The sequence below is a fragment of the Lynx canadensis genome, chromosome A1 (genome assembly GCF_007474595.2).
Source record: "Lynx canadensis isolate LIC74 chromosome A1, mLynCan4.pri.v2, whole genome shotgun sequence".
Classification (NCBI taxonomy): Eukaryota; Metazoa; Chordata; class Mammalia; order Carnivora; family Felidae; genus Lynx; species Lynx canadensis.
In genome coordinates, this window is record NC_044303.2 from 117,958,797 (window position 1) to 117,971,061 (window position 12,265).

General features: G+C 41.3%; 1 protein-coding gene across 1 annotated transcript in view; it reads left to right on the forward strand.

The window, feature by feature from the left end:
• The first annotated feature begins 5,308 nt into the window (after nucleotides 1–5,308).
• The window catches only part of NDFIP1 (Nedd4 family interacting protein 1), a 56,475-nt gene continuing 49,518 nt past the window's right edge, over nucleotides 5,309–12,265 (forward strand). Inside the window, exon 1 of the mRNA XM_030320449.1 lies at nucleotides 5,309–5,547. Coding sequence (XP_030176309.1) covers nucleotides 5,485–5,547 — 63 coding nt within the window. The 5' untranslated portion in view covers nucleotides 5,309–5,484. The remainder of the gene's footprint in view (nucleotides 5,548–12,265) is intronic.

Below are 12,265 nucleotides of genomic sequence, written 5' to 3' on the forward strand. Positions count from 1 at the left end.
GCAGGAGGGATTCCCCAAAACTTAAAGCATGTGCGTATTCTGTTTAGGACAGAGGGGTCAGGTCAGCATCTTTATAACTAAATGTTAGTGAGGGCTCTTGGAACGAATTTCTTTCTTGGTCTCGGTATCTCGTTTTATTTAGCTCAGGTTCCTTCTCTATCAGATGTATAACCAATCAGGTCTCCACTTATTGGGTGGCAAATTTATGGTGAGCTTGTAACGTGTATAACTTCATTTTTGTGTTAAACTCATTCCTGATGTTATTTCAATCCTACAAGGGCCTATTATATGCCAGGCTCTGTTCCTATGGAGATAACAGTGAACAAGAAGGCAAGGTCTATTTCATGTTGCTATTCTTGTTTTGCTTTTCCTTTCTTATCTACTTCTAATATATGATTTTTTTTACTTGTATTGCAATCACTTAAATCCTCTTTGGATCAAGACAGTGTATAAAATAAGTAAACACTATAAACATATGTGTACCTAACACTAAAGCACTAAACTATATGAAGCAAAACTGACATCAGTGAAAGGAGAAATAGACAATTCTACAAGAGTTGGGAGACTTCAACAATCCACTTTTAATAATGGCTAGAACAACTAGGCAGAAGATCAACAAGGAAACAGAAGACTTGAACTTCACCATAAGCCAACTAGGCCTAATAGACACACCTATAGACACATCTACCCAACAATAGCAGAGTAGATGTTCTTTTCACATGAACATGGACCATTCTCCAGGACAGACCAAGGGCTAGGGCATACCACAAACCTCAATGAACTGAAAAGGATTGAAATAATACAAAGTATGTTCTCCAATCACAATGGAATTAAGTTAGCAATCAATGACAAAAACAAACGTGGGGAATGCACAGATAAGTCAAAATTAGACCACATACCAAGTAACCAGTGGGTCTAAGAAATCACAAGTGAAATTAGAAAATACTTGGAAATGAGGGGTACCTGGGGGGCTCAGTCAGTTAAGTGTTCAACTCTTGGTTTTGGCTCAGGTCATGATCTCATGGTTTGTGAGTTCGAGCCCCGCATCAGGCTCTGTACTGACAGTGCAGAGCCTGCTTGAGATTCTCTCTCTCCTTTTTTCTCTGCCTCTTCCATGCTCTCTTTCTCTCTCTCTCTCAAAATAAATAAATAAACTTTAAAAAATTTAGAAAATACATGGAAATGAATAAAAGACATAACATGCCAAATCTTATGATATGTTAAATAACCACCCTTAGCATTTCTTAATTTCATTTTGGAGAATAAATGAGAAACCACAGTATTCTTTTTATAGTTTCAGGTCTTAGGCAGAAAGCCACAACAATTGCCCATATTGGTGCTCAATTAATATTTGTTGAATGAATAAATAAATCAATTGCATTCCAGGGGCAAGAAGGTAAGCTAAGGAATCAGAAATCTCATGGCGGATCCCTAACTGACCTACATTGTTCCTCTGGCTTATTTTTTTGCAGAAGCCATTTATATTTTAAGATCTTTTATAAATTCCCATCCTCTTCTCTCTCCTTTGCCTCTCCATTAGGCCTTCTGCCTTACTCTGTGGTTTAAATTTCCCACTCAAGCTCTTAGTGGATAAACTTTTTTTGTCCTGCTAGGAAGCTAGGGTTTGGCAGACTACTGCCTGGGGGCCAAAATCCAGCCTACTACCTGTTTTTGTATGATCTGAGAGTTAAAAATAATTTTTTACATTTTTTACGTAGTTGAAAAAAATCAAAAGAAACATAATATTTCATGACACGTGAAAATAAGAAATTCAAATTTCAGTGTGCATAAATAAAATGTTATTAGAACACAGCCATGCCAGTTTGCTTGGTGTTGTCTAGGGCTGTGTTCACAACACAGTGGCAAAGTAGAATAGTTATGACAGAAAGCTTGTGGCCCACAAAGCCCCAAATATTTACAGTACTATGTATCTCTTTACGTAAAAGTTTGCTGACCCCTCTTCTAAGTTTTTGTACAAGCATACTCATGACCTGGTGTGCCTTTCCCATCATGGGAAAGCCTTTTCCTCATTCAAAACCCTCTCTCTTCCATCCTTACCGGATTATCACAACTGATCCCATAATTCTTTTCACCATCTTTAGTTAATATAGCCCAAGACAGCTGTAATTAACTTGCAAATGTTATATTTTAAAAACAGGTCTTGAACGTGTGTTTACTGTCTTCTCTGTTTCATTGTGAAGACTCCAAGGATGAGGCTGGTCCCTCTATGTCTTATATTCTCCTCTACATATGGAGAAGTGTTCAAGTTTTGTTATCGGACAGACCTAAGTTTGCATTGTGGTTCCACCATTGCTAGCTGAGCAAGTGATGTACGTCTCCTGAATCTCTCTACCTGCATTGGGCTGTTATGAGGATTAAGGAGATGATGTAGGGAAGGGTCCAAGACCCAGGAAGTGTTCCACAAACCATGGTAATTATCAGTAGATAATGTCTTTATTTATAATATGAAGGTACTACCTTTGCCTTTAATGAAACTCAGTAATGTAATGAGAATTGAAAGAAGTAGTAAGTAAGTGGAAATGGAAATGCATGGTTCGGTTGGAGCCCTGTAAAGATTAGCTGGAGACATTCAAGGCCTGAAATGAGATATTAGACCAATGAGGCTTTGTTTAAAATTTAACAAACCCTTCTTGGTTACTTACTGAGCTCAGTACTGCCTAGGACAGGCCTCAGGTGGATGTGAGAGACAGAAGACCACATCTATTCTGGAAGAGATTCTTATCTAAATTGGGGAGGGGGAGGGAAACAGACGCTTTTACTCGTCCATAATATTTCTCTTCTCTCAGGATGGATGACTCAGAGTCAGCAATTCACATAAAAAGTATTGCACATGGAAAGTATTACTGCTATTCTGTGGGGAAATAAGTCTCTAAGTGCAGCAATCTGAAATTAATAACTTTCTCTGTGGAAACTCTCTTTGACAACATCTCGAGATGAAGCCAAAGAGTGCAATTTTTATAGCCTTGGATTATCTTCTCTGTCTGCTTGGCTTGCAGCACGCATGGATCTGTGAGTCAGAAACTCAGAGTTTTCCCCTTCACTGTACAGTTTGCTTGCCAACTGGAGACCTTATACGGTGGTGACTCAGTTTCTCAATTTCCCAATTTACCCCTCCATTGAATCAACACAAATCATCTCCGTTTACTTCTTAAAAGCTCTTCGGGGAACTCGGAGGAAAAAAAAAAAAAAAAAAAAAAAAAAAAAAAAAAGACCAAGTCTTTACTGTTAACACAAAACACTTCGGTTCAGGATATCAGAAAAGGAGTGGGAAAGGGAGATTGGAGGCTGCAGATGAACTTTTTTTTCTTTCAAAAGAAATTATTCCAGTGAGAAAGCCCAGTATTTATATTATGTTCATATGCAGGGAGTGTACAGCTATTGAGGCAGAAAGTAATTTAGGAAAGAGGTAGACTGGAAGGGTAGCAACATCTTTTTCCACAAACGTCACAGCGCTGTAGACCTGCGTAAAGATGGCAGCTGTTGCTCCAAAAGCCATATGCGGCAGCACAGACATCTTTTTTATTCCCTCTTACACGTAAATTGAGATAATCTGGGCAAAGAAATCTGGATTTCTACTTTCTCTTGGTGAGATTTCAATTCATTTGAAATTAGGCATTTTTTTCCTTATATAAGACCACAAGATAGGGCATTATGTGTGGAATGATTCATGGTACCTTATTACATTTAAAGGTTGTTTTTCTGGATTAAAAACAAGGGACAGAATAAGGAGCGTACCACTTTGAGACTCTCAGATTGGCAGGTTGCTGGATTTGTTCGCTCCCCCCAGGGTGTAAATATGTGAGCCTGACACTTGGGTATTGGGACAGACGTGTAGGAGTTTGGAAACTGGTAGAGAACTCAAAGTGAGGAAGATAAAAATCTAGAATTTTTATTGATTACAATCGGCTTGTATATGCAGAACCCTCAGGGTAGGTTCAAACGCAGCTCTGTTTAAAAATATGTAGTTAACTAAACTTGAAAATCAGAAGCTAAAACAATGATCATCTTAATGCCAACCCTAGACTACTGACTTGGGAAGGCAATCAAGAAGAAATGGGAATTGCAACAAGCTTCAAAGATGCGGTTTTTTCTGTGTTGGACTCATGGGTAGAAGCAATTCCAGATGGCTGGGTGTGACAGAAACAGCAGACCTCAAATGCCTGGTATATAGCTATACTGTGGTAGGTGCTATAGGAGATAGAAAAATATTTAAAAGATACATACTTTCATCTTCACAGAGTTCATAATTTAGTTGCATGATAATGGTTAAGAACGCTGGTTTTACATTCCGGCTTTACCTCTCACTGGCTCTGTGTTCTTGGTTAAGATTTTTAAGCTCTTCAAGCATAATTTCCTCACCTGGAAAACACTGATAATTGTATCTCCTATATGGCAGTTCTGCCTGCTTCCTTTCAGTTCTTCCACTAGGCAAGCTCTCGTTCCCCTCACTGCCTTTGCAAATATACCTGTTACCTGGAAAGCTCTCTGCATGGCTGAATCTTTAGAGTTTGGCCATTCGTGTCACCTCCTCAGAGCGCTCTGGTTCAGAAAAATAGCATGTCTCCGTCCACAGATGAGGCTGTCAAAATACTAAAGGACTGAATAAAGATGAGTATGCTATTATCATCTACCCTAACTAGGCTTTGTTTGAAATCTAAAGCGTTCTGGAGGATGTTGGGTCAGAAAACTTTTCTGTAACGGGCTAGATGGCACGTAATTTAGGGTTTGCAAGGCAGTACTCAACAAATGGGAGTGGCTGTGTTCCAATAAAACTTAATTGATGGACAATGAAATTTGAATTTCTTATACTTTCTACCGACACTGGACCGGATTTGGCCTCTGCCCCGCGGTTGACAGACCCCTCATCTACGAAAATGGCAGACAAGAAGGGACTTGGAAAAGAACGGAGATTGCACAGCAGGCATCAGGGATCAGACCGCTGCTGTGCCAGACTCTCAACCTCCCCGAGCGCCAATGACTTCTTAAACGGGGCTGTGGCCCCCATATCGGGGTGTGAGATGAGGGTTAGATGAGTACACACAGGCGAATCTCAGAGCTCACACGAAGTGCTCCTTGGTGCATAATTCCTTTTCAGCGGCTACGCCTCGGACGCTTCAGCCCCCGGGGCGCGGGAGGAGGGGCGGCCCCCAGCCCGAGCGGCTGCTCGGCGGGACCAGGGCGGCGGCGCGGGGCGAGGCCGGGCCGGGCCGAGGGGCGCGGCGCGAGTCGGGGGCGGGGCGGCGGCGCCGCCGCGTCGTCGTCGTCCCCGCCTCCTCCCCAGGGGCCGCGTCGGAGCCTCCGCGGCGGCGCTCACAACCCGAGGAGAGCGGCTTGCCTGGAAGCGGCGGCGGCCATCGAGACCCACCCGAGGCGCGACCCTCTCGGCCTCCGCGCTCCCAGGCCGCTGTGCCCGCGTCCCTTGAGCCCGGTTGCTCACCTTTCTTCTCTGCGGCCAGCTGCGCCATGGCGTTGGCGTTGGCGGCGCTGGCGGCGGTGGAGCCGGCCTGCGGCAGCCGGTACCAGCAGGTGAGCGGCGCGGAATCCCTCCCCGGACCCCGGACCCAGGGCCCTGCCCGCCGGCCGCTTCAGGCCTCTCCGGCCCAGCCTGTGGCCGACGCGACGCCGCGGCTTGACAGGCCGCGCCGGGCCTGGGCGGGCCGGGCGCGCCCCGGGCTCGGATTCGAGGCTCTGGCCCATCCCTCGGCGACCTGGGGCGGCACTCGGGCTGTGGAAAACCTCTGCCCCGCAGCGTTTCCCGCAGTTTCCGCAGCGGGCGGGTCCCCGAGGACCCCGAGGGTCGGAGCCCGAGACCCTCGGGAGGCATCGGCCCGGGGGCATTCAGTGTTCCTTTTTCCACCTTTGGTTTGATGTCATTGGAAAGAAAAGAAAAGGAAAAAAAAAAAAAAACAAAAAACACGCCTGAGATGGAAAAGGAAACTAGGTGGAGAGAAAAGATTAAAATCGCTGCTACTGCGGCCGATAGCTCCCCGCAGCGAGATGCGATTGCTCAGGGTTTCAGAGCCTAGTCTGTTTGTGGAAACCCATCCCCCTCGTCTCTGTTTTAAGACAAAAGTCAAAAATGAGACGAGAGGCAAGTCCACAGTTTTCAGTAGATTTGGAAAAAGGCGATGTTTTTTTTAGCTGGGGCCAGCCCCAAAATGTCGAGCTTCGTTGAATGCTGCAGGGCGTGTGCCTGGGTGTGTGTTTTAAAAGCTTGGAAATGACGTTTAAAGAGATTTAATAGCATGGCTGGGGAGGAAATGTATAGGGGATGATTGGAGTATTATCTGGGTCATAATTTATAAATTGAGGCCCTGGGGAAAAGAGCTGCTTGTTTTACTCGCCTGTGTATGTAGCTGGGTTCCCCTCGGAAATTCACAGTCTGCAGGGTTTTAGTGGTATTTGACCTAATACTTCGTAGTTGTGGAAATTAAGCCGGGTAGTAACTGGTGTTGATTGGAACCTCAGATAACTGCTTGCATCTTGTCCTTTCAGATGTTTTTGGTATAATTTGCATACAGATGTCAGTCGTGCTTTTATGAAATCAAATGTCCTATCATTGATGATCTACAGTTTTGTATTTTAGAAATAAGGAGAACCGGTATGATTAAAACATCTAGATTAACCCAGTGCGGCCGGTTACCAGTTTGTTTTGCTGTCATCAGCCCTGTGTTGTAATTTCCTCCCTCCTCCAGCCGGACTCCTGAAATGACTGGTTAAGAATTTAGCTTCTTGGTTTCATAAACACGCCCAAACTGGCAGTGCAGTCTAGTCCTTACATCTCTCACTGTCTGGGGTCTGGTACATGCTTTTTTGTATGACCTTGGGCATGGCTCTGGGTTCCTCCCTGTTTAATCAAATACAAGTGACGGTTGTCACTTAACTGTCACCACAGTGTTCAAAAAGCTCATGTACCCCACAGTGTGTTCTAATTCTTTTCATCCTGCCTTGGGTAAGGCAAACAAGCAAAAAGCTGTGGCTTTTCTTTGTACTGCTATCTTCTTGAGCTATTAGGTAATGCTGACATATTGCTGGAATACAAAAATTTTGCTGCTGGAGTATTAAAACTATGTATACATTTCTTGGTGTAGTACTTAATAGCTTTAAATAGGCAGAATTGAAGTATGCCAGGGACAGGCTGTCCTTATTTTATTTTTTAAAAATCATTATTTTGGAGAAATAACTTCCAAAAACAGCATGGAAAAAGAAATAATCTGCCTAGAAAAATTGCAAAATATGAAAGTCAACCTCGTCTAAAAAACCCCACAATGAAACCTATCCCCCATGGGTAACCAGAGTTAGTATTTTGATGTGTATCTTTGTGGACTTATAGGTATGTAAATATACACAAATATAAATCAGTATGCATTTGTACAGATAAGGAAAGCTAATATTGATTGAGCATTTACTTTGTGGCACTCACAGGACTAAGTGCTTTACATCCATTATTTCACTAATCCTCATAAAACCCCCATGAGGCAGTGTTTGGTATGATTGTATAGATGACAAAGTCAAGACTCCAAGAGGCTACTTAACTTGCTCAAGGTCACAGCTTCTAAGTAGTGATTACAAGGATAAATACACACTCACCTGCTTAAAACACAGGCTCACGTTCCAAATATAGGCATGTGCATTAGCAGATATATATGTGCCTATGTATTTTCTTATGTACCCATACGTGTATATATAGAGGTACATCTTTGCACACATGTACTGTTCTATGGGCCCCTGATTATACTTATACACATTTTGTGCATAGGTGCACATGTGTATGTTTACATACCGACTGTGCCCCTGTGTATCTTGTTCTGAGACACAAGTGCATTCACAGAGTTGCATATATATGTCTATGTTCGCATTTATGTACAGAGGCACACAATACAGGTAATATAAGGTGGGTTAGTATTTTAATGCCTGCAAAGCATGTAATTATGGCTGTGCTATAGTTCAAGTCAGTTGCCTGTTGGTCACTAAGTATGTTCATAATTTTTTTCATTCACTGAAGTTTCTTTTATATACATCATCTGTTTTCCTTAGTATAAATTTTATTTGTGTTTTAATTTTTTTCTTAGTATAAGTTTTTAGAGGTGGAAATGCTTCGTCAGAGAATATACATATTTAAAAGGGTTTTGCATTATAGAATGTTGGTGAAGGGGCGCCTGGGTGGCGCAGTCGGTTGGGCGTCCGACTTCAGCCAGGTCACGATCTCGCGGTCCGTGAGTTCGAGCCCCGCGTCAGGCTCTGGGCTGATGGCTCGGAGCCTGGAGCCTGTTTCCGATTCTGTGTCTCCCTCTCTCTCTGCCCCTCCCCCGTTCATGCTCTGTCTCTCTCTGTCCCCAAAATAAATAAAAAACGTTGAAAAATAAAATTTTTTTTAGAATGTTGGTGAATTGTCCAGGCAACTTGATAGGAGCATGATACTCTGGTTGTCACAAAAGGCCGTTCTGACTTCTACTTGATCTGGTTAATCAAATTGAGCTGGTCCTCTAGTAAAGTAAAGGCAGTTGAAGACTGTAAAATTCTTTACTAAATAAAAACACAGTTTTGCCTTTATGGTCTTTTTATCAGTAGGACACCATGTGCATAACTTGAACTTAGCATCATGATGCACAGAAAGTCTGAGCTCATAGTTTCCCTGTGACTTTATTTTTTTTCCTCCTTTTTGCATTTTGAAACAGATTGTATATCCAAACATTCAGAAGCACTGTTTCAGAGGGTCTAGGTAAGCCTGAGAAACTTGTTATGTGTTGCTCTCTCTGCAGACTTTTATTCCTGTTCATCCATTCTAAGACCTCTTGGCCTCACTAGAATGGATCTTTGCCTGTATCATGAATTTTGCCAGATACTTTCCTAAATGTTTTGAGATCTTTGAATTTGAATCTAATCTCAGGGCGCAACAATGACACTGCCATATAGGCCTAAAAATAGACTGTAGAATGTTTAGCTTTCGACTTCACTCATTGCCTGCTGAAGAAGTTGACTGCTTATAAGCATCACTAATAAGTTTGTATCGTCTGATGACACTGTAGAGCAGCTTTGGGAATGATACCTTTTTGGATAAATTCTTTCAGGATTGCGGAGGAAGGTTTTGAAAGATCACAGAAAGAATTTCATCTCTTCCAAGCCAAACCATATTTATGCTAAAGTGTTAGATGAAGTCACGATCCTGGAGGAAGGGTGAAAAGTGCCCATGTGGTTTTATTTTTTTATTTTCAAAAGTCACAATTATATCTTGGAATGCCTCTTAGGATGTTATGTCCAGATTTTAAGGTTATTTTGCTGTCTTGGTGGCCTATATGGCCAATGATCAAAGAAAACTTTTCCAAAACTTTTGAGAAGATGGGTAGAGTTGTTTCCACAGTACCTACACCATTTTACATTCCCACCAGCAGTGTGTGAGAGTTCCAATTATTTTTCTGGGGGGTGGCACAGTGTTCCAATTTTTAACATCTTCCTCAATACTTGTTATTTTATTTTTTCGATAAAGCTATCTTAATGGGCATGAAGTTTTATTTTTTGATTTACATTTCCCTAATGATTAGTGATATTGAGGATTTTGTGCTTATTGACCATTTGTATGCCTTTGGAGAAATGTATATTCCATTTTTGAATTGGGTTGTTTGCTTTTTGTTGAGTTGTAGGAGTAGAGTCATTTCTTAATAATATTTACATTTTCAACTTTTTACCATGAAAATTCCAAACATACTAAAATATGGTGTAATAAATCTAATGTACTCATCACTCCGCTTCAGCATTGATCAGCAAATGGGTAATATTGTTTCATTTATACTCCCCACCATTATTTTGAAGCAAATCCTAGAATGGATGTCATTACATCCATAAATTTTTTTTTGTAACTCTAAAAGATGTAAGCAGATAGTATCCCATGAGAAATATATCATGAGGGCACTTTTGCAGTTTATTATGAATATGGAAACAGGATTTGTGAGTGTCAGGAGCTGTAGATTACAACTGTGATTGGTATTTGACTCCCTCTTGGTAAGCAGTGAGTGTTTTTTGTGTAGCAGCAATGATTCTTGCTGATCCATTGTTATTTTCTTGTCTGGTCCTACTGGTGACCACTTCTTAGGGGAGATTTAACCAAGGCAGGTTTAACCAGATTTAACCAGATTTAACCAAGGCAGAACTCCTTGGTTTGGGTAGGGACTAAGGCCCAATTGAGGAAATCCTGGCATCATCTCAACTGATGCCACCGGCTGGTTTGCCTGAACGTAACTTCACATTACTTTATGCTAGACACCCATATATCATGTTACCTGACATAACATTGTATTATGAAATAAATCCTATGAGAGTGACTTTGTATTCTTACTAATTAAAAAAAAAAAAAAAAAAAAGAAGGCCTGAAGAGGTTCAGGTGCCATCTTCTGATTTATTTGTTCTTAGGGCTTTAAAATAATTGCTTTGGTTTCTTAATAATTTATTCTTACATTGTCTTTGAACAAGTACAACTGTTTAGTGGAACCATATACTTGTAGTAGTCGATGGTGCCTGTTTAGATAAAGCAGCTTCTAACACTTTAATTAGAGATTGATGTTGATAACCAGCCTGATGATCTTATCTTTATTCTCAGATCATTTTTGCCACTATAGGCAATTGCTAAATATCACGTATTAAATTTGTTGAGCTTTACATACTCCAGTTGCTACTGTTTCTAGTAGCTATCTAGATAGAAATGCAGTTATGGGTTGTTGCCTTCATCAAGTGTAGTAATAAAGTGAGTGTTATTAGACATCATGTAGCACATCCTGCTATAAAAATTAGGATGACTCATTTATTTTTGAATAACACAATTTATACTAAAAGTTATAAGTACTGGGTCTAAATACTGATCAATTTCAGAATGTTTCAGGTGAAATATTTTCTTACTGATTAAAGCAATTTCTTTCACATGTGTGAATATATATATATATACACATATATATATGTATGTATTGTGTGTGTGTAGATGTATTTTTTTATCCCCCTTAGCAATATTGACAGTTTTTCTTTTAAATTCATATATTATAGTAATATCAGTTACTAGTTAATGAGCTGCTTGAATAGGATTTGGAGGTTTTTCTGGAAATTGGATGGTTTATGAACAGAAATATAAGAGCTTAGGGAATGGCTTCTGTTTAATAACACTTTGATTTTATTTATTATTCCGTGCTTAAGTGTGTCATTTAAATTTTTTTTTTTCAACGTTTATTTATTTTTGGGACAGAGAGACAGAGCATGAACGGGGGAGGGGCAGAGAGAGAGGGAGACACAGAATCGGAAACAGGCTCCAGGCTCCGAGCCATCAGCCCAGAGCCCGACGCGGGGCTCGAACTCACGGACCGCGAGATCGTGACCTGGCTGAAGTCGGACGCTTAACCGACTGCGCCACCCAGGCGCCCCAAGTGTGTCATTTAAAATTAAACATTTGTTGGGGTGTCTGGGTGGCTCAGTCAGTTAAGTGTCTGACTTCAGCTCAGGTCATGATCTCATGGCTGATCTCAAGCCCTGCATCGGATTTTGTGCTAACAGGTCAGAGCCTGGAGCCTGCTTCAGATTCTGTGTGTCCCTGTCTCTCTGCCCCTCCCCTGCTCATGCTGTCTCTTTCTCTCAAAAATAAGCATTAAAGAAAAAAAAAAATTAAACATTTGTTGTTATACAATGGTACACAGATACTCTTCGTATACTAGAGCCAGACAGAACACTTGCAAAGGAAAGCTTGATTTCCCTCCCAATCTCTTCTCAGAGGTGTAACTGCCCCTCAAGTTTGTGCGCATTCTTCAGGCTTTACAAATTTTTTTCCCCAGGGCACCTGGGTGGCTCAGTTGGTTAAGTGTCCAACTTTAGCTTAGGTCGAGATCTTAACAGTTTGTGGGTTTGAGCCCTGCATTGGGCTCTGCACAAACAGCTCAGAGCCTGGAGCCTGCTTGGGATTCTGTGTCTCCCTCTCTCTCCCTGTCCTTCTTGCGCTTGTGTGTGCTCTCTTTCTCAAAAATAAATAAATATTAAAAAAAATTTTTTCCCTTTCCCTTTTTTTTTTTTAAAGTAGGCTCCATGTGCAACGTGGGGCTTGAACTCACAACCCTGAGATGAAGACCTGAGCTGAAATCAAGAGTCAGACACTTAACTGACTGAACCACCCAGATGCCCCTTCCCTTTACTTTTTAAAATAAGCCTTTAAAACATTTTTTTAAATAAACTTTAATTTTTGAAACATTTTTAGATTTTTCAAAAACATTGAGAA